Genomic DNA, 27,784 nt, shown 5'->3' with positions numbered 1-27,784 from the left:
CCATCTGTAATCAAGGATAGATTTACTTTTATTTTGACTTGAAAACAGTACTTGAATGAGACAATAGCTATCATTGTCATCAATACTAAAATGATTCTAACACGCTGCTATCTGCTAAATATCAGCGCAATCTGCAGAAACTTTCAGTGGATACACACCTGGCAGAACCACGCAAGTCTTTAAACTCTATATTAAGAAGAGGTAAGAAGGTTGTTTTACAGAAAGGACAAGTAGAGTTCAAGTTGGAGTCATAAGCAGTCCACCCTGCCATGATCTCTTCATCATACACCAGAGCATCGCAAGCTCTGCACTGAGAGCAACTGGACATCAAAACCTGTAAAGACAGAAAATAAAGTATAAATACTTAAATGCAAATCCCTGCTGGAAATGTTTTTTCAGATAGTGACTTTCCAGTGGTGAGGCAAAAAAAAACAAATCTGAATATAGATCAATCTCATTTGAAATGGCAAACTTGAACTATGTGAAATTGTGAAAAACATTTATTTGGGGCTGAAGCCGTTCTTTTTAAATAACTAAAGCCATTCATTGCACTAAACCTAGATTTGACGCGTTAAAATGAAGCTCACACACATAGGAAAACAAGAAAGTAAAGCAAATGGGTTTGTAGCAGTTGGTGTTTTCTAAAACTTAGACATGAAACCCAAACGTTTTCTCTTTCATGATTCAGATAGAGAATATAAATTTAAACAACTTTTCAATGTACTTCTATCATCTTATTTGCTTCATTCTCTTGGTATCCTTTCTTAAAGAAGTAGCAATGCACTAATAGGAGCTAGTTAATGCACTGGGTGAGCCAATAACATGGGGAGTTTTTGTGCAGTTACCAATCAGCAGCTCCTGAGTCTACCTAGGTATCCTTTTCAACAAAGGATATCAAAAGAACAAAACAAATGAAATATTAGAAATAAATTGGAAAGTTGTATAAAATCACATGCTCTTTCTAAATCATGGAAGGAAACATTTGGGTTTTATGTCCCTTTACGAGAGACATTTCAATGCGATAAGGAAATGTGCTAATTTCTTAGCGCATGTAATTTTGCATTAGTGACCCTTCCTATGCACTTAAATTTACAGGGTACTGTAAAATTGGTTTACCTTGAGTTTCCAATGACTTGTTATTTCAACTGCAGAGTATAAAATTAATGGGCAATTGCTCCTTTAGGTTATTTTTGTATTTGGAACAGTTTTTGCTTGTTTAAACCACAACCCATTCAAGGCTAAGATAGCAGGGAAGCAGACATCCTTATATTACTCTCTGTACACAATGGCCCCTTATCTTATCTCTGTCTGTATGTCTGATGATATAAAGCTCTCCACTCAAATGAGATGATATAAATGATCCTCTGGCACTGCGAGATACCTCACAAGATTCAAAAAGTCAGATTTTACACTTTGTGCTTTGTATTTTATATTACTTTACACTTCCGATTATGTATTTTTGCATTGTCCAACAGCAATCATTTTGTATGTGCCCTATTAGAAATCTATTACATGAAGGGAAATTATGAGCTAAAATAGCTTTACACAGCCATACTATTCAAGATAATACCAGCACAAAAATGCTAGTATGGAAGCAACGTTACCGCTGCTTAATTCTTACATTTTTGTACTTGTCATCTGGCCCAAAGTAAGAAAAGGACACTAATCAAAACAAATTTACATGTTCTAAGGAATTATAGCACTTCATTTTTTCATGAGTCTCCTTAATGTCAAACAGGCTGATATGAGAATTAAATTGAACCAAACTGGAAAAATGAGGAATACAGTTTTCAATAGGTTCACAAAGACATGATAAGAGATTAATTAAAGATGCATTTCAAGTTGTATGACAAAACACAGCAGATGTAAATAGATTGTTTTTTGTGAACCACTAGCTGAGGAGAAACTTAAAAGAATTAAACTATTTCTAGATCAAACTTGGCCAAAAACATAATTTATGTAAGAACTTACCTGATAAATGCATTTCTTTCATATTAGCAAGAGTCCATGAGCTAGTGACGTATGGGATATACATTCCTACCAGGAGGGGCAAAGTTTCCCAAACCTCAAAATGCCTATAAATACACCCCTCACCACACCCACAAATCAGTTTAACGAATAGCCAAGAAGTGGGGTGATAAGAAAAAAGTGCGAAAGCATAAAAAATAAGGAATTGGAATAATTGTGCTTTATACAAAAAAATCATAACCACCACAAAAAGGGTGGGCCTCATGGACTCTTGCTAATATGAAAGAAATGAATTTATCAGGTAAGTTCTTACATAAATTATGTTTTCTTTCATGTAATTAGCAAGAGTCCATGAGGTAGTGACGTATGGGATAATGACTACCCAAGATGTGGATCTTTCCACGCAAGAGTCACTAGAGAGGGAGGGATAAAATAAAGACAGCCAATTCCTGCTGAAAATAATCCACACCCAGAATAAAGTTTAAATGAAAACATAAGCAGAAGATTCAAACTGAAACAGCTGCCTGAAGTACTTTTCTACCAAAAACTGCTTCAGAAGAAGAAAACACATCAAAATGGTAGAATTTAGTAAAAGTATGCAAAGAAGACCAAGTTGCTGCTTTGCAAATCTGATCAACCGAAGCTTCATTCCTAAACGCCCAGGAAGTAGAAACTGACCTAGTAGAATGAGCTGTAATCCTTTTGAGGCGGAGTTTTACCCGACTCAACATAGGCATGATGAATTAAAGATTTCAACCAAGATGCCAAAGAAATGGCAGAAGCTTTCTGGCCTTTTCTAGAACCGGAAAAGATGACAAATAGACTAGAAGTCTTTCGGAAAGTCTTAGTAGCTTCAACATAATATTTCAAAGCTCTAACAACATCCAAAGAATGCAATGATTTCTCCTTAGAATTCTTAGGATTAGGGCATAATGAAGGAACTACAATTTCTCTACTAATGTTGTTGGAATTCACAACCTTAGGTAAAAATTCAAAAGAAGTTCGCAACACTGCCTTATCCTGATGAAAAATCAGAAAAGGAGACTCACAAGAAAGAGCAGACAATTCAGAGACTCTTCTGGCAGAAGAGATGGCTAAAAGGAACAAAACTTTCCAAGAAAGTAATTTAATGTCCAATGAATGCATAGGTTCAAACGGAGGAGCTTGAAGAGCCCCCAGAACCAAATTCAAACTCCAAGGAGGAGAAATTGACTTAATGACAGGTTTTATACGAACCAAGGCTTGCACAAAACAATGAATATCAGGAAGATTAGCAATCTTTCTGTGAAAAAGAACAGAAAGAGCAGAGATTTGACCTTTCAAGGAACTTGCGGACAAACCCTTATCTAAACCATCCTGAAGAAACTGTAAAATTCTCGGAATTCTAAAAGAATGCCAGGAAAAATGATGAGAAAGACATCAAGAAATATAAGTCTTCCAGACTCTATAATTTATCTCTCTAGATACAGATTTACGAGCCTGTAACATAGTATTAATCACAGAGTCAGAGCAACCTCTTTGACCAAGAATCAAGCGTTCAATCTCCATACCTTTAAATTTAAGGATTTGAGATCCTGATGGAAAAAAGGACCTTGCGACAGAAGGTCTGGTCTTAACGGAAGAGTCCACGGTTGGCAAGAGGCCATCCGGACAAGATCCGCATACCAAAACCTGTGAGGCCATGCTGGAGCTACCAGCAGAACAAACGAGCATTCCTTCAGAATCTTGGAGATTACTCTTGGAAGAAGAACTAGAGGCGGAAAGATATAAGCAGGATGATACTTCCAAGGAAGTGATAATGCATCCACTGCCTCCGCCTGAGGATCCCGGGATCTGGACAGATACCTGGGAAGTTTCTTGTTTAGATGAGAAGCCATCAGATCTATTTCTGGAAGTTCCCACATTTGAACAATCTGAAGAAATACCTCTGGGTGAAGAGACCATTCGCCCAGATGCAACGTTTGGCGACTGAGATAATCCGCTTCCCAATTGTCTATTCCTGGAATATGAACCGCAGAGATTAGACAGGAGCTGGATTCCGCCCAAACCAGAATTCGAGATACTTCTTTCATAGCCAGAGGACTGTGAGTCCCTCCTTGATGACTGATGTATGCCACAGTTGTGACATTGTCTGAAAACAAATGAACGATTCTCTCTTCAGAAGAGGCCAAGACTGAAGAGCTCTGAAAATTGCACGGAGTTCCAAAATATTGATCGGTAATCTCACCTCCTGAGATTCCCAAACCCCTTGTGCTGTCAGAGACCCCCACACAGCTCCCCAACCTGTAAGACTTGCATCTGTTGAAATTACAGTCCAGGTCGGAAGAACAAAAGAAGCCCCCTGAATTAAACGATGGTGATCTGTCCACCACGTCAGAGAGTGTTGTACAATCGGTTTTAAAGATATTAATTGAGATATCTTTGTGTAATCCCTGCACCATTGGTTCAGCATACAGAGCTGAAGAGGTCGCATGTGAAAACGAGCAAAGGGGATCGCGTCCGATGCAGCAGTCATAAGACCTAGAATTTCCATGCATAAGGCTACCGAAGGGAATGATTGTGACTGAAGGTTTCGACAAGCTGAAATCAATTTTAGACGTCTCTTGTCTGTCAAAGACAGAGTCATGGACACTGAATCTATCTGGAAACCCAAAAAGGTTACCCTTGTCTGAGGAATCAATGAACTTTTTAGTGAATTGATCCTCCAACCATGATTTTGAAGAAACAACAAAAGTCGATTCGTATGAAATTCTGCTAAATGTGAAGACTGAGCAAGTACCAAGATATCGTCCAAATAAGGAAATACCACAATACCCTGTTCTCTGATTACAGATAGAAGGGCACCGAGAACCTTTGTAAAAATTCTTGGAGCTGTTGCTAGGCCAAACGGCAGAGCCACAAACTGGTAATGCTTGTCTAGGAAAGAGAATCTCAGAAACTGAAAATGAGCTGGATGAATCGGAATATGCAGATATGCATCCTGTAAATCTATTGTAGACATATAATGCCCTTGCTGAACAAAAGGCAGGATAGTCCTTACAGTTACCATTTTGAAAGTTGGTATCCTTACATAACGATTCAATATTTTTAGATCCAGAACTGGTCTGAAGGAATTCTCCTTCTTTGGTACAATGAAGAGATTCGAATAAAACCCCAGCCCCTGTTCCAGAACTGGAACTGGCATAATTACTCCAGCCAACTCTAGATATGAAACACATTTCAGAAATGCTTGAGCTTTCGCTGGGTTTACTGGGACACGGGAAAGAAAAAATCTCTTTGCAGGAGGTCTTATCTTGAAACCAATTCTGTAACCTTCTGAAATAATGTTCTGAATCCAAAGATTGTGAACAGAATTGATCCAAATTTCTTTGAAAAAACGTAATCTGCCCCCTACCAGCTGAGCTGGAATGAGGGCCGCACCTTCATGTGGACTTAGAAGCTGGCTTTGCTTTTCTAGAAGGCTTGGATTTATTCCAGACTGGAGATGGTTTCCAAACTGAAACTGCTCCTGAGGATGAAGGATCAGGCTTTTGTTCTTTGTTGAAACGAAAGGAACGAAAACGATTATTAGCCCTGTTTTTACCCTTAGATTTTTTATCCTGTGGTAAAAAAGTTCCTTTCCCACCAGTAACAGTTGAGATAATAGAATCCAACTGAGAACCAAATAATTTATTACCCTGGAAAGAAAGGGAAAGTATTGTTGATTTAGAAGACATATCAGCATTCCAAGTTTTAAGCCATAAAGCTCTTCTAGCTAAAATAGCTAGAGACATAAACCTGACATCAACTCTGATAATATCAAAAATGGCATCACAGATAAAATTATTTGCATGCTGAAGAAGAATAATAATGTTATGAGAATCATGATCTGTTACTTGTTGCGCTAAAGTTTCCAACCAAAAAGTTGAAGCTGCAGCAACATCCGCCAAAGATATAGCAGGTCTAAGAAGATTACCTGAACACAAATAAGCTTTTCTTAGAAAGGATTCAATTTTCCTATCTAAAGGATCCTTAAAGGAAGTACCATCTGCCGTAGGAATAGTAGTACGTTTAGCAAGGGTAGAGATAGCCCCATCAACTTTAGGGATTTTGTCCCAAAACTCTAATCTGTCAGACGGCACAGGATATAATTGCTTAAAACGTTTAGAAGGAGTAAATGAATTACCCAAATTATTCCATTCCCTGGAAATTACTACAGAAATAGCACCAGGAACAGGAAAAACTTCTGGAATAACTACAGGAGATTTAAAGACTTTGTCTAAACGTTTAGATTTAGTATCAAGAGGACCAGAATCCTCAATTTCTAATGCAATTAAGACTTCTTTAACCCCTTAATGACCGCAGCACTTTTCCATTTTCTGTCCATTTGGGACCAAGGCTATTTTTACATTTCTGCGGTGTTTGTGTTTAGCTGTAATTTTCCTCTTATTCATTTACTGTACCCACACATATTATAACATAATTTATGTAAGAACTTACCTGATAAATTCATTTCTTTCATATTAACAAGAGTCCATGAGCTAGTGACGTATGGGATATACATTCCTACCAGGAGGGGCAAAGTTTCCCAAACCTTAAAATGCCTATAAATACACCCCTCACCACACCCACAAATCAGTTTAACGAATAGCCAAGAAGTGGGGTGATAAGAAAAAGTGCGAAGCATATAAAATAAGGAATTGGAATAATTGTGCTTTATACAAAAAAATCATAACCACCACAAAAAAGGGTGGGCCTCATGGACTCTTGTTAATATGAAAGAAATGAATTTATCAGGTAAGTTCTTACATAAATTATGTTTTCTTTCATGTAATTAACAAGAGTCCATGAGCTAGTGACGTATGGGATAATGACTACCCAAGATGTGGATCTTTCCACACAAGAGTCACTAGAGAGGGAGGGATAAAATAAAGACAGCCAATTCCTGCTGAAAATAATCCACACCCAAAATAAAGTTTAACAAAAAACATAAGCAGAAGATTCAAACTGAAACCGCTGCCTGAAGAACTTTTCTACCAAAAACTGCTTCAGAAGAAGAAAATACATCAAAATGGTAGAATTTAGTAAAAGTATGCAAAGAAGACCAAGTTGCTGCTTTGCAGATCTGGTCAACCGAAGCTTCATTCCTAAACGCCCAGGAAGTAGATACTGACCTAGTAGAATGAGCTGTAATTCTTTGAGGCGGAGTTTTACCCGACTCAACATAGGCAAGATGAATTAAAGATTTCAACCAAGATGCCAAAGAAATGGCAGAAGCTTTCTGGCCTTTCCTAGAACCGGAAAAGATAACAAATAGACTAGAAGTCTTACGGAAAGATTTCGTAGCTTCAACATAATATTTCAAAGCTCTAACAACATCCAAAGAATGCAATGATTTCTCCTTAGAATTCTTAGGATTAGGACATAATGAAGGAACCACAATTTCTCTACTAATGTTGTTGGAATTCACAACTTTAGGTAAAAATTCAAAAGAAGTTCGCAACACCGCCTTATCCTGATGAAAAATCAGAAAAGGAGACTCACACGAAAGAGCAGATAATTCAGAAACTCTTCTAGCAGAAGAGATGGCCAAAAGGAACAAAACTTTCCAAGAAAGTAATTTAATGTCCAATGAATGCATAGGTTCAAACGGAGGAGCTTGAAGAGCTCCCAGAACCAAATTCAAACTCCAAGGAGGAGAAATTGACTTAATGACAGGTTTTATACGAACCAAAGCTTGTACAAAACAATGAATATCAGGAAGAATAGCAATCTTTCTGTGAAAAAGAACAGAAAGAGCAGAGATTTGTCCTTTCAAAGAACTTGCGGACAAACCCTTATCCAAACCATCCTGAAGAAATTGTAAAATTCTCGGTATTCTAAAAGAATGCCAAGAAAAATGATGAGAAAGACACCATGAAATATAAGTCTTCCAGACTCTATAATATATCTCTCGAGATACAGATTTACGAGCCTGTAACATAGTATTAATCACGGAGTCAGAGAAACCTCTATGACCAAGAATCAAGCGTTCAATCTCCATACCTTTAAATTTAAGGATTTCAGATCCGGATGGAAAAAAGGACCTTGTGACAGAAGGTCTGGTCTTAACGGAAGAGTCCATGGCTGGCAAGATGCCATCCGGACAAAATCCGCATACCAAAACCTGTGAGGCCATGCCGGAGCTATTAGCAGAACAAACGAGCATTCCCTCAGAATCTTGGAGATTACTCTTGGAAGAAGAACTAGAGGCGGAAAGATATAGGCAGGATGATACTTCCAAGGAAGTGATAATGCATCCACTGCCTCCGCCTGAGGATCCCGGGATCTGGACAGATACCTGGGAAGTTTCTTGTTTAGATGAGAGGCCATCAGATCTATCTCTGGGAGCCCCCCACAATTGAACAATCTGAAGAAATACCTCTGGGTGAAGAGACCATTCGCCCGGATGCAACGTTTGGCGACTGAGATAATCCGCTTCCCAATTGTCTACACCTGGGATATGAACCGCAGAGATTAGACAGGAGCTGGATTCCGCCCAAACCAAAATTCGAGATACTTCTTTCATAGCCAGAGGACTGTGAGTCCCTCCTTGATGATTGATGTATGCCACAGTTGTGACATTGTCTGTCTGAAAACAAATGAACGATTCTCTCTTCAGAAGAGGCCAAAACTGAAGAGCTCTGAAAATTGCACGGAGTTCCAAAATATTGATCGGTAATCTCACCTCCTGAGATTCCCAAACTCCTTGTGCCGTCAGAGATCCCCACACAGCTCCCCAACCTGTGAGACTTGCATCTGTTGAAATTACAGTCCAGGTCGGAAGAACAAAAGAAGCCCCCTGAATTAAACGATGGTGATTTGTCCACCACGTTAGAGAGTGTCGAACAATCGGTTTTAAAGATATTAATTGAGATATCTTCGTGTAATCCCTGCACCATTGGTTCAGCATACAGAGCTGAAGAGGTCGCATGTGAAAACGAGCAAAGGGGATCGCGTCCGATGCAGCAGTCATAAGACCTAGAATTTCCATGCATAAGGCTACCGAAGGGAATGATTGTGACTGAAGGTTTCGACAAGCTGTAATCAATTTTAGACGTCTCTTGTCTGTTAAAGACAGAGTCATGGACACTGAATCTATCTGGAAACCCAGAAAGGTTACCCTTGTTTGAGGAATCAAAGAACTTTTTGGTAAATTGATCCTCCAACCATGATCTTGAAGAAACAACACAAGTCGATTCGTATGAGACTCTGCTAAATGTAAAGACGGAGCAAGTACCAAGATATCGTCCAAATAAGGAAATACCACAATACCCTGTTCTCTGATTACAGACAGAAGGGCACCGAGAATCTTTGTGAAAATTCTTGGAGCTGTAGCAAGGCCAAACGGTAGAGCCACAAATTGGTAATGCTTGTCTAGAAAAGAGAATCTCAGGAACTGATAATGATCTGGATGAATCGGAATATGCAGATATGCATCCTGTAAATCTATTGTGGACATATAATTCCCTTGCTGAACAAAAGGCAATATAGTCCTTACAGTTACCATCTTGAACGTTGGTATCCTTACATAACGATTCAATAATTTTAGATCCAGAACTGGTCTGAAGGAATTCTCCTTCTTTGGTACAATGAAGAGATTTGAATAAAACCCATCCCCTGTTCCGGAACTGGAACTGGCATAATTACTCCAGCCCAACTCTAGATCTGAAACACAATTCAGAAATGCTTGAGCTTTCACTGGATTTACTGGGACATGGGAAAGAAAAAAATCTCTTTGCAGGAGGTCTCATCTTGAAACCAATTCTGTACCCTTCTGAAACAATGTTCTGAATCCAAAGATTGTGAACAGATTTGATCCAAATTTCTTTGAAAAAACGTAACCTGCCCCCTACCAGCTGAACTGGAATGAGGGGCCGTACCTTCATGTGAACTTAGAAGCAGGCTTTGCCTTTCTAGCAGGCTTGGATTTATTCCAGACTGGAGATGGTTTCCAAACTGAAACTGCTCCTGAGGACGAAGGATCAGGCTTTTGTTCTTTGTTGAAACGAAAGGAACGAAAACGATTGTTAGCCCTGTTTTTACCTTTAGATTTTTTATCCTGTGGTAAAAAAGTTCCTTTCCCACCAGTAACAGTTGAAATAATAGAATCCAACTGAGAACCAAATAATTTGTTTCCCTGGAAAGAAATGGAAAGTAGAGTTGATTTAGAAGCCATATCAGCATTCCAAGTCTTAAGCCATAAAGCTCTTCTGGCTAAGATAGCCAGAGACATAAATCTAACATCAACTCTAATAATATCAAAAATGGCATCACAGATGAAATTATTAGCATGCTGGAGAAGAATAATAATATCATGAGAATCACGATTTGTTACTTGTTGCGCTAGAGTTTCCAACCAAAAAGTTGAAGCTGCAACAACATCAGCCAATGATATAGCAGGTCTAAGAAGATTACCTGAACATAGATAAGCTTTTCTTAGAAAAGATTCAATTTTTCTATCTAAAGGATCCTTAAACGAGGTACCATCTGACGTAGGAATGGTAGTACGTTTAGCAAGGGTAGAAATAGCCCCATCAACTTTAGGGATTTTGTCCCAAAATTCTAACCTGTCAGGCGGAACAGGATATAATTGCTTAAAACGTTTAGAAGGAGTAAATGAATTACCCAATTTATCCCATTCCTTAGCAATTACTGCAGAAATAGCATTAGGAACAGGAAAGACTTCTGGAATAACCGCAGGAGCTTTAAAAACCTTATCCAAACGTATAGAATTAGTATCAAGAGGACTAGAATCCTCTATTTCTAAAGCAATTAGTACTTCTTTAAGTAAAGAGCGAATAAATTCCATCTTAAATAAATATGAAGATTTATCAGCATCAATCTCTGAGACAGAATCCTCTGAACTAGAAGAGTCCAAAGAATCAGAATGATGGTGTTCATTTAAAAATTCATCTGTAGAGAGAGAAGATTTAAAAGACTTTTTACGTTTACTAGAAGGAGAAATAACAGACAAAGCCTTCTTTATGGATTCAGAAACAAAATCTCTTTATGTTATCAGGAACATTCTGCACCTTAGATGTTGAGGGAACTGCAACAGGCAATGGTACATCACTAAAGGAAATATTATCTGCTTTAACAAGTTTGTCATGACAATTAATACAAACAACAGCTGGAGAAATAGCTACCAAAAGTTTACAGCAGATACACTTAGCTTTGGTAGATCCAGCAGGCAGTGGTTTTCCTGTAGTATCTTCTGGCTCAGATGCAACGTGAGACATCTTGCAATATGTAAGAGAAAAAACAACATATAAAGCAAAATAAATCAAATTCCTTATAAGACAGTTTCAGGAATGGGAAAAAAAAAAATGCCAAACATCAAGCTTCTAGCAACCAGAAGCAAATGAAAATGAGACTGAAATAATGTGGAGACAAAAGCGACGCCCATATTTTTTGGCGCCAAATAAGACGCCCACATTATTTGGCGCCTAAATGCTTTTGGCGCCAAAAATGACGCCACATCCGGAACGCCGACATTTTTGGCGCAAAATAACGTCAAAAAATGACGCAACTTCCGGCGACACGTATGACGCCGGAAACGGAAATGAATTTTTGCGCCAAAAAAAATCCGCGCCAAAAATGACGCAATAAAATGAAGCATTTTCAGCCCCCGCGAGCCTAACAGCCCACAGGGAAAAAAGTCAAATTTTTGAGGTAAGACAAAATATGATAATTTAAAGCATAATCCCAAATATGAAACTGACTGTCTGGAAATAAGGAAAGTTGAACATTCTGAGTCAAGGCAAATAAATGTTTGAATACATATATTTAGAACTTTATAAATAAAGTGCCCAACCATAGCTTAGAGTGTCACAGAAAATAAGACTTACTTACCCCAGGACACTCATCTACATGTTTGTAGAAAGCCAAACCAGTACTGAAACGAGAATCAGTAGAGGAAATGGTAAATATAAGAGTATATCGTCGATCTGAAAAGGGAGGTAAGAGATGAATCTCTACGACCGATAACAGAGAACCTTATGAAATAGACCCCGTAGAAGGAGATCACTGCATTCAATAGGCAATACTCTCCTCACATCCCTCTGACATTCACTGCACGCTGAGAGGAAAACCGGGCTCCAACTTGCTGCGGAGCGCATATCAACGTAGAATCTAGCACAAACTTACTTCACCACCTCCCTTGGAGGCAAAGTTTGTAAAACTGATTTGTGGGTGTGGTGAGGGGTGTATTTATAGGCATTTTAAGGTTTGGGAAACTTTGCCCCTCCTGGTAGGAATGTATATCCCATACGTCACTAGCTCATGGACTCTTGTTAATTACATGAAAGAAATACCGTTTTTCTCGCCATTAAATGGACTTTCTAAAGATACCATTATTTTCATCATATCTTATAATTTACTATAAAAAATTTTATAAAATATGAGGAAAAAATTGAAAAAAACACACTTTTTCTAACTTTGACCCTCAAAATCTCCTACACTTCAACAACTACCAAAAAACTCCCATGCTAAATAGTTTCTAAATTTTGTCCTGAGTTTAGAAATACTCAATGTTTACATGTTCTTTGCTTTTTTTTGCAAGTTATAGGGCAATAAGTACAAGTAGCACTTTGCTATTTCCAATTTTTTTTAAAAAAAATTAGCGATAGTTACATTGGAACACTGATATCTGTCAGGAATCCCTGATTAACCCTTCACATATATATTTTTTAAAAGAACACAACCTAAGGTATTAAACATGGGGTATTTTGACTCTTTCCATGCAACTATTTTACCACCAATCTATGCCAAAGTTTGAAAAAAAAAAAAAAAAAAGTGGTGATTTTTTGACAAAATAGCAATTCAAGAATACATTTACTGAGAACGTTAAGGGTTACTGCCAAATAACACCCCAATATGTCTTCAGCAGCATCTCCTGAGTACAGTGATACCACCCATGTATAGGTCTGTTGGGTTCTCTGGGGGCTAAAAGGCCTTATTTTTAGGGGGCGCATTCCAGTTTTTCAACTTGGAATTTTCACATCTGTCATCATGCACCCATGTCCTATTTGGGACATTTCTGAAGCCGGCCAATGTAAATTACCCCCATCAAACCATATATTTTTGAAAAGTAGACACCCTAGGGTATTTCAAATGCTGGTATTTTAACACTTTCCATGCACTAATTCAACCACTAGTCTTTGTCAAACTTTTAGGTAGTCATTTTTTTGCATTATTTTTCACACACATTGTACTTTAGGCATATATTCTCAGTCCCTGTTATGTGTTACTGCAAAAAAAAACCTCAATATGTATTCAACAACATCTCCTGAGAACAGTGATACCCCCCATGTATAGGTGTGTCGGGTTCTCTGGGGGCTAAAAGGCCTTAATTTTAGGGGGCGCATTCCAGTTTTTCAACTTGGAATTTTCACATCTGTCATCATGCACCCATGTCCTATTTGGGACATTTCTGAAGCCGGCCAATGTAAATTACCCCCATCAAACCATATATTTTTGAAAAGTAGACACCCTAGGGTATTTCAAATGCTGGTATTTTAACACTTTCCATGCACTAATTCAACCACTAGTCTTTGTCAAACTTTTAGGTAGTCATTTTTTTGCATTATTTTTCACACACATTGTACTTTAGGCATATATTCTCAGTCCCTGTTATGTGTTACTGCCAAAAAAACCCTCAATATGTATTCAACAACATCTCCTGAGTACAGTGATACCCCCCATGTATAGGTGTGTCGGGTTCTCTGGGGGCTAAAAGGCCTTAATTTTAGGGGGCGCATTCCAGTTTTTCAACTTGGAATTTTCACATCTGTCATCATGCACCCATGTCCTATTTGGGACATTTCTGAAGCCGGCCAATGTAAATTACCCCCATCAAACCATATATTTTTGAAAAGTAGACACCCTAGGGTATTTCAAATGCTGGTATTTTAACACTTTCCATGCACTAATTCAACCACTAGTCTTTGTCAAACTTTTAGGTAGTCATTTTTTTGCATTATTTTTCACACACATTGTACTTTAGGCATATATTCTCAGTCCCTGTTATGTGTTACTGCCAAAAAAAACCCTCAATATGTATTCAACAACATCTCCTGAGTACAGTGATACCCCCCATGTATAGGTGTGTCGGGTTCTCTGGGGGCTAAAAGGCCTTAATTTTAGGGGGCGCATTCCAGTTTTTCAACTTGGAATTTTCACATCTGTCATCATGCACCCATGTCCTATTTGGGACATTTCTGAAGCCAGCCAATGTAAATTACCCCCATCAAACCATATATTTTTGAAAAGTAGACACCCTAGGTATTTCAAATGCTGGTATTTTAACACTTTCCATGCACTATTTCAACCACTAGTCTTTGTCAAACTTTTGGGTAGTCATTTTTTTTGTGTTATTTTTCACACACGTTGTACTTTAGGCATATATTCTCAGTCCCTGTTATGTGTTACTGCCAAAAAAAAACCTCAATATGTATTCAACAACATCTCCTGAGTACAGTGATACCACCCATGTATAGGTGTGTTGGGTTCTCTGGGGGCTAAAAGGCCTTATTTTTAGGGGGCGCATTCCAGTTTTTCAACTTGGAATTTTCACATCCCATGCACCCATGTCCTATGTAGGACATTTCTGAAGCCGGCCAATGTAATTTACCCCCATCAAACCATATATTTTTGAAAAGTAGACACCCTAGGGTATTTCAAATGCTGGTATTTTAACACTTTCCATGCACTAATTCTTTGTCAAACTATTAGGCAGTCATTTTTTGTGTGTTATTTTTCACACACATTGTACTTTAGACATGAATTCTCAGCTCCTGTTATGTGTTACTGCCAAAGAAGACCCCAATATGTGTTCACCAACATCTCCTGAGTACAGTGATACCACCTATGCATAAGTTTCTTGGCTTGTTCGGGGGGTGTAATGCCAAATGTCCAACATGCGTTTGTGATTTTTTTTTCACATTTAACATATTTTCTTTGCCTATTGTCTTTTTGGTGGTATTTTAACATACCCCAATTTATTTGTTTCCATGAATGTGCATATTTTTGAAATGTTGACACCCCAAGGTATTGTATATGGTGTGCTTTGATGCATTTGAAGTAACTGTTTTAGCTAAAAAAAATTGGAGAAAGTGTATGGTGGCATTTTTTCAATTTTCATTTTTACACACACATTGCTTTTTGACTATGATTTAGGAGAGACTGTTGTAAGTTAGTGCAAAAAAATACTTCAGGTTGTTTTCTGCTAGGCACCCTGAGTACACCTATGCCCCCCATGCATAGGTTTGCCAGGATTTTGGGAAGGTTATGTTACAATTTTATGACTTGTGATTTTAGTTATTAAGTGAGAGTATTTCTTCTGATAGGCCTATCTTTAGTTTGGGGCCTATTGTAAACCCCACTTTTATTTATTGCCATGAATGTGCATATTTTTGAAATGTTGACACCCCAAGGTATTGTATATGGTGTGCTTTGATGCATTTGAAGTAACTGTTTTAGCTAAAAAAATTGGAGAAAGTGTATGGTGGCATTTTTTCAATTTTCATTTTTACACACACATTGCTTTTTGACTATGATTTAGGAGAGACTGTTGTAAGTTAGTGCAAAAAAATACTTCAGGTTGTTTTCTGCTAGGCACCCTGAGTACACCTATGCCCCCCATGCATAGGTTTGCCAGGATTTTGGGAAGGTTATGTTACAATTTTATGACTTGTGATTTTAGTTATTAAGTGAGAGTATTTCTTCTGATAGGCCTATCTTTAGTTTGGGGCCTATTGTAAACCCCACTTTTATTTATTGCCATGAATGTGCATATTTTTGAAATGTTGACACCCCAAGGTATTGTATATGGTGTGCTTTGATGCATTTGAAGTAACTGTTTTAGCTAAAAAAATTGGAGAAAGTGTATGGTGGCATTTTTTCAATTTTCATTTTTACACACACATTGCTTTTTGACTATGATTTAGGAGAGACTGTTGTAAGTTAGTGCAAAAAAAATACTACAGGTTGTTTTCTGCAAGGCACCTTGAGAACACCTATGTCCCCCATGCATAGGTTTGACAGGGGTTTTTGTAAAAAAAAAAAAAAAGAACAGCCCCATTTTAGAAAAAAAAATATATTAGTGAAATGTAAAAATCTGGCAAATTAAAAGTAAAAAAATAACAACAAAAAATTTAACAGTAAACATAACAAAAAAAAAATAACAGCAAATGTATTTATTTTTTAAAAATTGACCATTGTATGGTACCGCTTGAAGCAGTCCCCAATGCAGAGTCCAGGCTGTCCAGGGCAATCAGGACAGTGATATACAGTGTCCCTTCTCTGCCCCCTCTTGGTACAGACTCTGCATTTTTTTTTGTGGTCTCTGCTTTGCGGCAGTAGGGGGGATTTTAAAAATAAAATGAGTAGCCCCAACTCTGCTCTCTCCCATCACCGCCCGGGGAGCAGGTGCATCATGGTACAAAATCCCCGAAATGATCTGGAGCTGAAATTGTAAAAAAGTCTGTTTCATTCCGGGGTTTGCTTTTTTGAACAACAAAAAAGCGTTGTGGGTTGCAATCTGCATTAGGTAAATTGCAACCTTTTTGTACCAGGCCCTTGTCTTCCGCATAATTAGGTAGGGCTGCAGCAGCTGATCTGCCAGATCAACCCCACCCATATGTCGGTTATAAGACTTGATGCACACTGGCTTCCTTATGATCTCAGCTCTGCCACGTACAGAGACCGCCACCGTCCTCTCTGTGTGGATGGTGGTAAAGAAGGTATACATCCTTCTTGTCTCTGTACTTAAGTGCCAACAGCTCCTCTTGGCGCAGAGCTGAGGTCTCCCCCCTTCGTAGCCGGGTGCGTACAAGTTGTCCTGGGAAACCTTTGCGGTTCTTTTTAATAGTACCGCAAGCTACTGTATCAAAGCAATACAGTAGCTTGAACAAAAGGACACTTGTATAAAAATTGTCTAAGTACAAGTGATACCCTTTGTTCATTAGGGGTAATATCAGGTCCCAGACAATCTTGCCAGTGGTTCCCATATGTTCTGGGCAACCTGGAGGGTCAAGGTGGCTATCCTTTCCCTCATACACCCGGAAGGCCTGAGTATACCCAGTCTCGCTCTCACAGAGCTTATACACCTTTACCCCCATACCTGGAGCGCTTGGAAGGAATATACTGCTTGAATCCCAGCCTTCCCTTATACTTCATCAGGGATTCATCAACGCATATATTCCTTCCAGGTGTATAAGCCTCTGCAAACCTGGCAGAAAAGTGGGTAATCAGGGGGCGGATTTTTATACAGCCTGTCAAATTGGGGATGCTCCCTAGGGGGGCACAGGCTGTTGTCGCTGAAGTGCATGAAATGAAGAATCATTTCATATCTCTGCCTCGACATACTCTGGGAGAAAATGGGGGTAGAGCAGATGGGGCTACTGCTCCAGTAGGAGCGAACGGAGGGTTTCTTTATGATGCCCATCAGCATAGTCAATGCCCAGAATTTTTTAAATTCTGGCACATTGATGGGGGCCCATTGCTGCTTTGCCAAATATGTTTCAGGCTTTGCAGCACGGTACTGATGGGCATATAAATTAGTTTGGGCGACAATGTTCCCCAATACATCATCACCCAGAAACACCTCCAGAAACTGTTGGGGGCTAAAACCTGCCACATCTATATTTATGCCAGCATTTGCTGTGAAGGGTGGGATATCTGGCCTCTGGAGATGAGGCGTTACCCACTCTTCAGCGGCAATGGCAGCAACACGCCTCCTTCTAGCAGGGGGGCTGGCAGGGGGGCTAGCAGCCACAGATACATCACTATCAGTTGAGACTGCATCTAATGATGTATCTGAGCATATGGCAGGGTCAAAATTGGGGTCTGAGTCAGACATAGAGGCATCTGACTCTGACGCAAGGATGGCATACGCCTCCTCAGCACTATATCTTTTCTGTGACATTTTTGTATCTGTCACAGAAAACCAAAATTAATTAATTAACTAAATGGCCTTTGGTTTTTTTTTTAAAAAAGTACAGCTATGCTAATGCCAGTGATTTATAGCGATCACTGGCAAGCTAGGGGTTAAATACTCTTTAAATTAAATTAGCTAAATGGCTCTGAAAGGAGCCTTTGGGTTTTTAAAAAATTACAACAACAAAAATGAACCCCTAAAAAAATGCACAGACAGCAAAAAAGTACAGCTATGCTAATGCCAGTGATTTATAGCGATCACTGGCAAGCTAGGGGTTAAATACTATTTAAATTAAATTAAATTAGCTAAATGGCTCTGAAAGGAGCGTTTAGGTTTTTAAAAAAATACAACAACAAAAATTAACCCCTAAAAAATGCACAGACAGCAAAAAAGTACAGCTATGCTAATGCCAGTGATGTATAGCGATCACTGGCAAGCTAGGGGTTAAATAGTCTTTAAATTAAATTAAATTAGCTAAATGGCTCTGAAAGGAGCCTTTGGGTTTTTAAAAAAAAATACAACAACAAAAATTAACCCCTAAAAAAATGCACAGACAGCAAAAAAAAGTGCAGCTGTGCTACTGCCAGTGATTTATAGTGATCACTGGCAAGCTAGGGGTTAATGGCTCTGAAAAGAGCCTTTGGATTTTAAATTTTTTAACAAATAAAAGAAATAAATCTCTCTCTGCTGAAATACAGGTCTCTCTCTCTCTCCAACAAAATAGCAAGTGAGGAGAGGGAGGGAGATCCACACTGATCAGAGTCAATATTTACAAATATTGACCTGATCAGACAAATAGGAGATTTTATTATTATTTTATTTTTTTTCTAAGAAGGCTCAGATTGGGTGACCCTAGCTTGCCCCTATGGTGAGACAGGCTAGGGACACCCCCAGAGGCCCCATGATGCACCGGGCATCGCCATTTTGGAAGCCTCATGGGGGAGGGGGGGGGCTATATGTGGGGGCTTTTTATTTTATTACCGTTTTTTTTTTTTTTTATTTTTATTTAATTTATTTACTAACTAAGTGCCTCGACCCACCGAGGCACTTAGCACACTAGCAGAGCATCGGAAGCGTGTCCGATCGCTTCCGATGCTCTGCTGCACTGCCGGGCTCCACGTGGAGCAAAACCGGAAGTGATCACTCAAGGGGGAGTGATCGCTCCGGTCCCGGCACTCCGTAACAGCACTGCAGGGATGCCCAGACATCGAGGCATCCCTGCAGTACTGTAATAGTGCCTGGAAGCGATCTTGATCGCTTCCAGCACTCACTTTAGCCGAGGACGTGCAGGGTACGTCGTCAGGCGTTAACTGCCTTTTTTTTTCAGACGTACCCTGCACGTCCTCGGTCACTAAGGGGTTAAGCAAAGAACAAATAAATTCCATTTTAAATAAATATGAAGATTTATCAGCATCAACCTCTGAAACAGAATCCTCTGAACCAGAAGAATCATTAGAATCAGAATGATGATGTTCATTTAAAAATTCATCTGGATAAAGAGAAGTTTTAAAAGACTTTTTATGTTTACTAGGAGGAAGAATAACAGACATAGCCTTCTTAATAGATTCAGAAACAAAATCTCTTATGTTATCAGGAACACTCTGAACATTAGATGTTGATGGAACTGCAACAGGTAATGGTATTTTACTAAAGGAAATATTTTCTGCATTAACAAGTTTGTCATGACATTTAATACAAACAACAGCTGGAGGAACAGCTACCAAAAGTTTACAGCAGATACACTTAGCTTTGGTAGTTCCAGCACCAGGCAGCGATTTTCCTGAAGTATCTTCTGACTCAGATGCAACATGAGACATCTTGCAATATGTAAGAGAAAAAACAACATATAAAGCAAAATTGATCAAATTCCTTAAATGACAGTTTCAGGAATGGGAAAAAATGCCAAAGAACAAGCTTCTAGCAACCAGAAGCAATGAAAAATTAGACTTAAATAATGTGGAGATAAAAGCGACGCCCATATTTTTTTAGCGCCAAATAAGACGCCCACATTATTTGGCGCCAAAAATGACGCCACATCCGGAACTGCGACATTTTTGGCGCAAAAGAATGTCAAAAAATTACGCAACTTCCGGCGACACGTATGACGCCGGAAACAGAAAAGATTTTTTGCGCCAAAAAAGTCTGCGCCAAGAATGACGCAATAAAATGAAGCATTTTCAGCCCCCACGAGCCTAACAGCCCACAGGAAAAAAGTCAAATTTTTTAAGGTAAGAAAAAATGATTGATTCAAATGCATTATCCCAAATATGAAACTGACTGTCTGAAAATAAGGAACGTTGAACATTCTGAGTCAAGGCAAATAAATGTTTGAATACATATATTTAGAACTTTATAAAAAAAGCGCCCAACCATAGCTTAGAGTGTCACAGAAAATAAGACTTACTTACCCCAGGACACTCATCTACATGTTTGTAGAAAGCCAAACCAATACTGAAACGAAAATCAGCAGAGGTAATGGTATATATATAAGAGTATATCGTCGATCTGAAAAGGGAGGTAAGAGATGAATCTCTACGACCGATAACAGAGAACCTATGAAATAGACCCCGTAGAAAGAGATCATTGCATTCAAATAGGCAATACTCTATTCACATCCCTCTGACATTCACTGCACGCTGAGAGGAACACCGGGCTCCAACCTGTTGCGGAGCGCATATCAACGTAGAATCTAGCACAAACTTACTTCACCACCTCCATAGGAGGCAAAGTTTGTAAAACTGATTTGTGGGTGTGGTGAGGGGTGTATTTATAGGCATTTTGAGGTTTGGGAAACTTTGCCCCTCCTGGTAGGAATGTATATCCCATACGTCACTAGCTCATGGACTCTTGCTAATTACATGAAAGAAATATATATATTTTTTTAACTTATCTTTTTATTATTATGAGGCTTTACCTGATACATAAACAGTATTATGAAAATATGTTTGATGCACTTGTACAAATATTATCTCTCACTATTACATATGCCAAACACAGTCACATGTTTAAACTTAAAGGGACATGAAACCCAAAAAATGTATTTCATGATTCAGATAGAGAACACAATTTTTAAGTTTTCAAACAAGCTTTATTTGAAGAAAAATGCAAAACAATTTTATCCATCAGTACATATCAGTTATACTTCAGATAAACATTACATAGTTTTCATTAGTTGGTGCATGACCGAAATTTTTAGGTCCATAGAAACTGCTTCCGTGTTATATTCTGAAGCTAGAGAGTCATTTTCTCTTCTCTGCTAACATTGTTTATAGTTAGTCCATGGTCCTTGAGCTTGTTTCAGCGAGCTAAACTACTCGCAGTATTAAATAATTCAAATCATTAAGTGAACTAGTTCTTTGGAACTTAACATCAGGATCTTGATTTTGTTGCTCAATAAGAGACTCAGCTTCTTTGCTACATACAGCCGAGTTTGATTTAGCTCCTGATGTTTCTCCCTTCACTGTTAACAAGTGTCGTGAAAGGAGGGAAAAGTTAGAAGTACTTTAAGGGATGGAGATGAAGGGGTAGGTAAAGGGAAAGGGGGAGAAAGAGGAGAGAGAATAACATTTTAAACAACTTTCTAATTTACTTCTATTATCTAATTTGTTTAATTCTCTTGGTATCATTTGTTGACCGAGCAGCAATTCACTACTGGTTTCAAACTGAACACATGGGTGAGCCAATGACAATCGGTATATATATGCAGCAACCAATCAACAGCTAGACCCTAGGTTCTCTGCTGCTCCTGAACTTGCCTAGATAAACCTTTCAGCAAAGGATAACAAGAGAAGGAAGCAAATTAAATAATTGAAGTAAATTGGAAAGTTGTTTAAAATTGTATTCTCTATCTGAATCATGAAAGACAATTTTTGCAAAATAAAAATACACAAAAAAGGGGGGGGGTTCTTTCCTTCTCTTTCCTCTCTCCTCCCTCGCTCCAAACTTTTCTCTTTTGAATTTTCCCTCCTAGCCCATCCACCAATCTGGGAAGTTCCCTGACAATATAGACATGCAGAAAAACCCCCCAGAATTTATGCTTACCTGATACATTTCTTTCTTTTGCGATGTACTGAGTCCACGGTTTCCTCCTTACTTGTGGGATATTGTCCTTCCCAACAGGAAGTGGCAAAGAGAGCACCCACAGCAGAGCTGTCTATATAGCTCCCCCTTTAACTCCACCCCCCAGTCATTCGACCGAAGGCTAAGGAAGAAAAACGAGAAACTATAAGGTGCAGAGGTGACTGAAGTTTTCAATAAAAAATATTATCTGTCTTGAATAGAGAGGGCGGGCCGTGGACTCGGTACATCGCAAAATAAAGAAATTTATCAGGTAAGCATAAATTCTGGTTTTTTTTGCAAGATGTACAGAGTCCACGGTTTCATCCTTACTTGTGGGATACCAATACCAAAGCTTAAGGACATGGATGAAGGGAGGGACAAGACAGGAACCTAAACGGAAGGCACCACTGCTTGCAAAACCTTTCTCCCAAAAATAGCCTCCGAAGAAGCAAAAGTATCAAATTTGTAAAAGGTATGAAGCGAAGACCAAGTCGCAGCCTTAAAAATTTGTTCAACAGAAGCATCATTTTTAAAAGCCCATGTGGAAGCTACCGCTCTAGTGGAGTGAGCTGTAATTCTTTCAGGAGGCTGCTGTCCAGCAGTCTCATAAGCCAAACGGATGATGCTTTTCAGCCAAAAGGAAAGAGAGGTAGCCGTAGCCTTTTGACCTCTACGCTTACCAGAATGGACAACAAACAAAGAAGATGTTTGACGAAAATCTTTGTTTGCCTGCAAATAAAACTTCAAAGCATGAACCACGTCCAAGTTGTGCAACAGACGTTCCTTCTTAGAAGAAGGATTAGGACACAGAGAAGGAACAACAATTTCCTGATTGATATTCCTGTTAGTAACAACCTTAGGGAGGAACCCAGGTTTGGTACGCAAAACCACCTTATCAGCATGGTAAACAAGATAAGGTGAGTCGCATTGCAATGCAGATAGTTCAGAAAACTCTTCGAGCCGAAGAGATAGCAACTAGAAACAGAACTTTCCAAGATATAAGCTTGATATCTATGGAATGCATAGGTTCAAACGGAACCCCTTGAAGAACTTTAAGAACTAAATTCAAACTCCATGGCGGAGCAACAGGTTTAAACACAGGCTTGATTCTAACTAAAGCCTGACAGAACGACTGAACGTCTGGAACATCTGCCAGACGCTTGTGCAGTAGAATTGATAAAGCAGATATCTGTCCCTTTAAGGAACTAGCTGATAGCCCCTTCTTCAATCCTTCTTGGAGAAAGGACAAAATCCTAGGAATCCTGATCTTACTCCATGAGTAGCCTTTGGATTCGCACCCATAAAGATATTTACGCCAGATCTTATGATAGATTTTCCTGGTGATAGGCTTTCGAGCCGGAATCAAGGTATCTATGACCGACTCAGAGAAACCCCGCTTTGATAAAATCAAGCGTTCAATCTCCAAGCAGTCAGTTGCAGAGAAATTAGATTTGGATGCTTGAACGGACCTTGAATCAAAAGGTCCTGCCTCAGTGGCAGATACCATGGTGGCAGAGATGAACAAAATTTTTTAACAATTGACCCCTTAATGTCCAAACCGGATCGAAAATAGGCCCAGATCCGGAAAAAAAAAAAACATCAGCACCTTGCCACAGCCCTGCTGTGGCCCTACCTGCCCTCAGGGATCGAAAATGTGGGGTAAAAGCTTCGATTTGGCCCAAAACACACACCAGGGCCCTCAGGAGTTAGAGCTTGCTGCTAAAACTAACTGCACATCTGAGGCGCGAAAATAGGCCCCGCACATCTCACTCAATGTTCCCTGAGCCTTAAAGAACCGCATCAGAGCGATTATAACTAGCCATGTGGGTTCCAAGACCCTAAAAATAAGCCATGTGTGTCCCAATAAAGTTGCCCAAAACGTTTATTGCCCACAAAAATCGTTAAAGCACTCCCATCCAAAAAACATTCAGTGTCAACCATATATGTAATTGGCCCCATAAGCAAGCTAAGCAATGCCCCTCTTTTTAGCTCTAGGATTACTGCTTACCCTTACCCTCCTGGGTATAATGTCAGTCTTTCTGAAATATCACAGTCTCTGCAGAAAAAATATAACTGAACATACCTCATTGCTGCATAGCATAAAACCGTTCCTCACACTGAAGTTTTCCTGTTACTCCTCAGCTTCTGTGGGAACAGCAGTGGACCTTAGTTACAAATGCTAAGATCATCATCCTCCAGCAGAAATCTTCATCCATCCTCCTGCCTGAGAGTAAATAGTACACACCGGGTACCATTTTAAAATAACAAACTCTTGCTTGAAGAAAATAAAAACTAACAGGTTTATCACCTCTTTCACTTTACCCTTCCTGCTTAGAGCCGACAAAGAGAATGACTGGGGGGTGGAGTTAAGGGGGGAGCTATATAGACAGCTCTGCTGTGGGTGCTTTCTTTGCCACTTCCTGTTGGGAAGGATAATATCCCACAAGTAAGGATGAAACCGTGGACTCGGTACATCTTGCAAAAGAAATCTGATTTTCTAAATGTGAAAGTGAATTGCTATCTGAGTTGAATATGGAAAGGAGAGTATGCCTTAAGCCATTTTGCAAGAAAAAAAAACTTTTTAACTGCCTTTTCATGAATTATGTTTAGATCATATCGTTCTAAGTTAATTTGCATTAGCAGGCCCTTAGTAAAGTCTCTCATACTCGGCTTGACTTGGATTTCCACTAACTTAATATAATATTCCTTTTCTATTAAAATCGCTGTATTTATTCGGGACTATTTTCCCCTACATATGTCTTAATTGTGTAGAATCAGGGACATCCAGCATGGAAATAGTTAATTTTTATCCAAAAATCTATTCAACTAGTGAATCACCTTAAACCAAAATTTTCCTCACTTTGGAACATGACCAGAAACAGTGAGATAGCTCTGCATCATTTTATGCAAATAAATACAAAGCTAGAATTTATCTTGTATCACTATTGCAGAGCGACACCTATATAACACATTTTGCCTGTCCCCATATCCACATACTATTAAAGAAAAAGTCTAATTGCTTTTTTTTATTGTTTAAAGAGATAGATAGTGCCTTAACTACCCAACTCATCAGCTTTGCATAGACAACATAGTTATATTAATATACTTTAAAACCTCTAAGTTGTGCCTGTTTCTAAGCCCCTACAGGCCATCCCTTATTCTTCAGTGCTTTTCATTAAAGGGACACTGAACCCAATTGTTTTCTTTTGTGATTCAGATAGAGCATGCAATTTTAAGCAACTTTGTAATTTACTCCTATTATCAATTTTTCTTCGTTCTCTGTTGCTACCTTTATTTGAAAAAGAAGGGCATCTAGAGCTTTTTCTTGTTTAGAACTCTGGACAGCACTTTTTTATTGGTGGATGAATTTATATCCACCAATAAGCAAGACAACCCAGGGTTGTTCACCAAACATGGGCCGGCATCTAACTCACATTCTTGCATTTCAAATAAAGATACCAAGAGAATAAAGAAAAAATTATGATAGGAGTAAATTAGAAAGTTGCTTAAAATTGCATGCTCTATCTGAATCAAAAAAATTGGGTTCAGTGTCCCTTTAACTTTAAAAATCTTGCACAGCAGATACAGTGCTAGTTCATGTGTTGCTAGTTCATGTATGCCATATAGATAACATTGTGCTCACTCCAGTGGAGAATAATAATGGGTCACAAGAACCAGCACTAATTGGCTAAAATACAAGATTGTAAAAATCACTGAGATAAGGGGCAATCTGCAGGTGCTTAGATAAAAGTTATCATAGAGGAAACAAGTATGCATGAGTAATAAATGGATTATCTATCTTTTTAAACAAGTAGACTGTCCCTTTAAGCTCCAAAAGCAACTAACCAGACACCTGTTGCATTATCCACAGCTTACCTCCATAGCACAGTTTTGGAAGATGCTGGACAAGCTGGTGTTCTGAGAAGATCCATGGTCCGACTTTTCAAATTCTATGGCTTTTGTGCCTTTACCTAAAGCAGCTTCACCTGAAGGAAGATCATAACTGTTATATACAGCACCTGTATCTATGTAGTGGTTTATGTATATACAGATTAACAAGCATGCATAAGACCAACAAATCCTGTATTCAGATCAGTTTACAACAAGTATGAGCATAATGACCTAGGGGTGTTGCTAAAATCTGAAGAGAGCTGCCAAAGGTTGCCAGCTAAAATAGGCAAAAAGGGGTGGAAAGTGGAGTTGGTGTATGGGGGTGGTTAAAGGGACATGAAACCCCAAACATTTTCTTCAATGATACAGATAGAGCACAATATTGAACTACCTTTTAAATTCACTTCTATATTCAGATTTGTTTCATTCTCTTAGCATTCTTTGTTGAAGGAGCAGTAGTGAGAGCTAGCTGCACACATAAGGGTAAGTCAATTTACCAATCGAGCACCTGCTTGTGAGTCTACCTAGGTATTATTTCAACAAACAATATCAAGAGAAATGGGGCAAATTAGATAATAGAGTAAATTGGAAAATTGTTTAAAAATGAATTATCTATCTGAATCATGAACAAAATATTTGGGTTTCATTTCCATTTAAGTAATTTTCTATTCATTATACCTAATTTTCTAATTTAAATATCGCCTTAGCCCCGACAATTTACATATCTCCTTTTCGCTGGGGCAGAGTACCAAGACATATAAAAAGGGAATGCCAAAACCAACATATGGCTCTTCTCGCTTTTGAAAAACTGGGTGTGCTAGACCCCCCTGCAGCTTCTACAGACGCCATTATTTTATGCTGATCTGGGACTCTAGGGACTAAACAGTACGTGCGAACAAACAGACTTCATCTTTGAACTTTACCGACAATGTGCAACAGCACAGCACCAATATATATTGCTAAAGGATCAAAGCACCATTGTTATGTGTTATGACTATCAGAATTCTCTAATGTTTTTATAACATATGTGGTTAATTTTTTTCAAATCTATATGGTCAATGCTATCACTTTACATGAATTTAATTTCGATTTGAATTTATTATGGCGCACTGATTTGAACACATTCTTTAGAGTTGTGCAATCTCTTGAATATAGTTAGTGAAAAGGAAACACAGATCACGCACATTCAAATCATTTTTTTTTTTTTACACAGAGTATAAATCTGACAGTTTGTATGTTTCACAGCATTAATACATAAAAAAATATAGGAACAGGGCACAGATGTGTGTATATTGTGTCCATACTATTGAGTACTCTGCTTGCCAGTGTCTGCGCTGCTGCTACTGCTGCCTAGGGCTGGTGTTGCTCCGTCTAAGTTCGCTGGCAGGAAGACCCGTCTTACTGTCACCAAGGGATGTGCTCATCAATACTTAAAGGGAAGTTTGACACACCTTTATAAGTGTCATCCTATAATATAGTAAAGTGACAAGAAACAGATTAAATGTGAGGTTGTACACTAACAAGATGTACTCTTCCAGCAAGTTAGGAAAATATCAGCATATTACAACTAAACATTATAATAATGATACTGTTGTTTGTTGTCTAAACTGTTTCTATAAAGCAATTAAACATTATGACAAATATAAGCATTCACTGTAGCATAAAGGAGGTTGACCATTTTAATTCCCCTCTATGAACTCCATAGTAGAGCAGACGGTGCTGCAGTCACAACACGGTATATATGCACTGTCAGTTGCGCAATACGGTGCAGTCTATGCACAATTTATTATGCTCTCCGGTATGGTGGGGTGGGGGTCGACAGTATAGCAGAAGAAAAGGGTGGATGACCCTGAGCAAGCTCATGAGCACAGAAAATGCTGGATTTTTTCTTATAAAAAACCTACTTAT

The 27,784-nt window shown here is 38.7% G+C and overlaps 1 protein-coding gene across 1 annotated transcript in view; it reads right to left on the bottom strand.

Moving 5' to 3' along the window:
• Nucleotides 1–27,784, bottom strand: part of DENND4C (DENN domain containing 4C) — a 474,079-nt gene that overhangs the window by 98,869 nt on the left and 347,426 nt on the right. Inside the window, 5 exon segments of the mRNA XM_053702651.1 lie at nt 159–334; nt 25,862–25,988; nt 27,196–27,230; nt 27,232–27,288; nt 27,290–27,343. Coding sequence (XP_053558626.1) covers nt 159–334; nt 25,862–25,988; nt 27,196–27,230; nt 27,232–27,288; nt 27,290–27,343 — 449 coding nt within the window.

Source organism: Bombina bombina, chromosome 2 (genome assembly GCF_027579735.1).
Source record: "Bombina bombina isolate aBomBom1 chromosome 2, aBomBom1.pri, whole genome shotgun sequence".
NCBI classification, from domain to species: Eukaryota; Metazoa; Chordata; class Amphibia; order Anura; family Bombinatoridae; genus Bombina; species Bombina bombina.
This window is presented reverse-complemented; position numbering and strand designations above follow the sequence as displayed.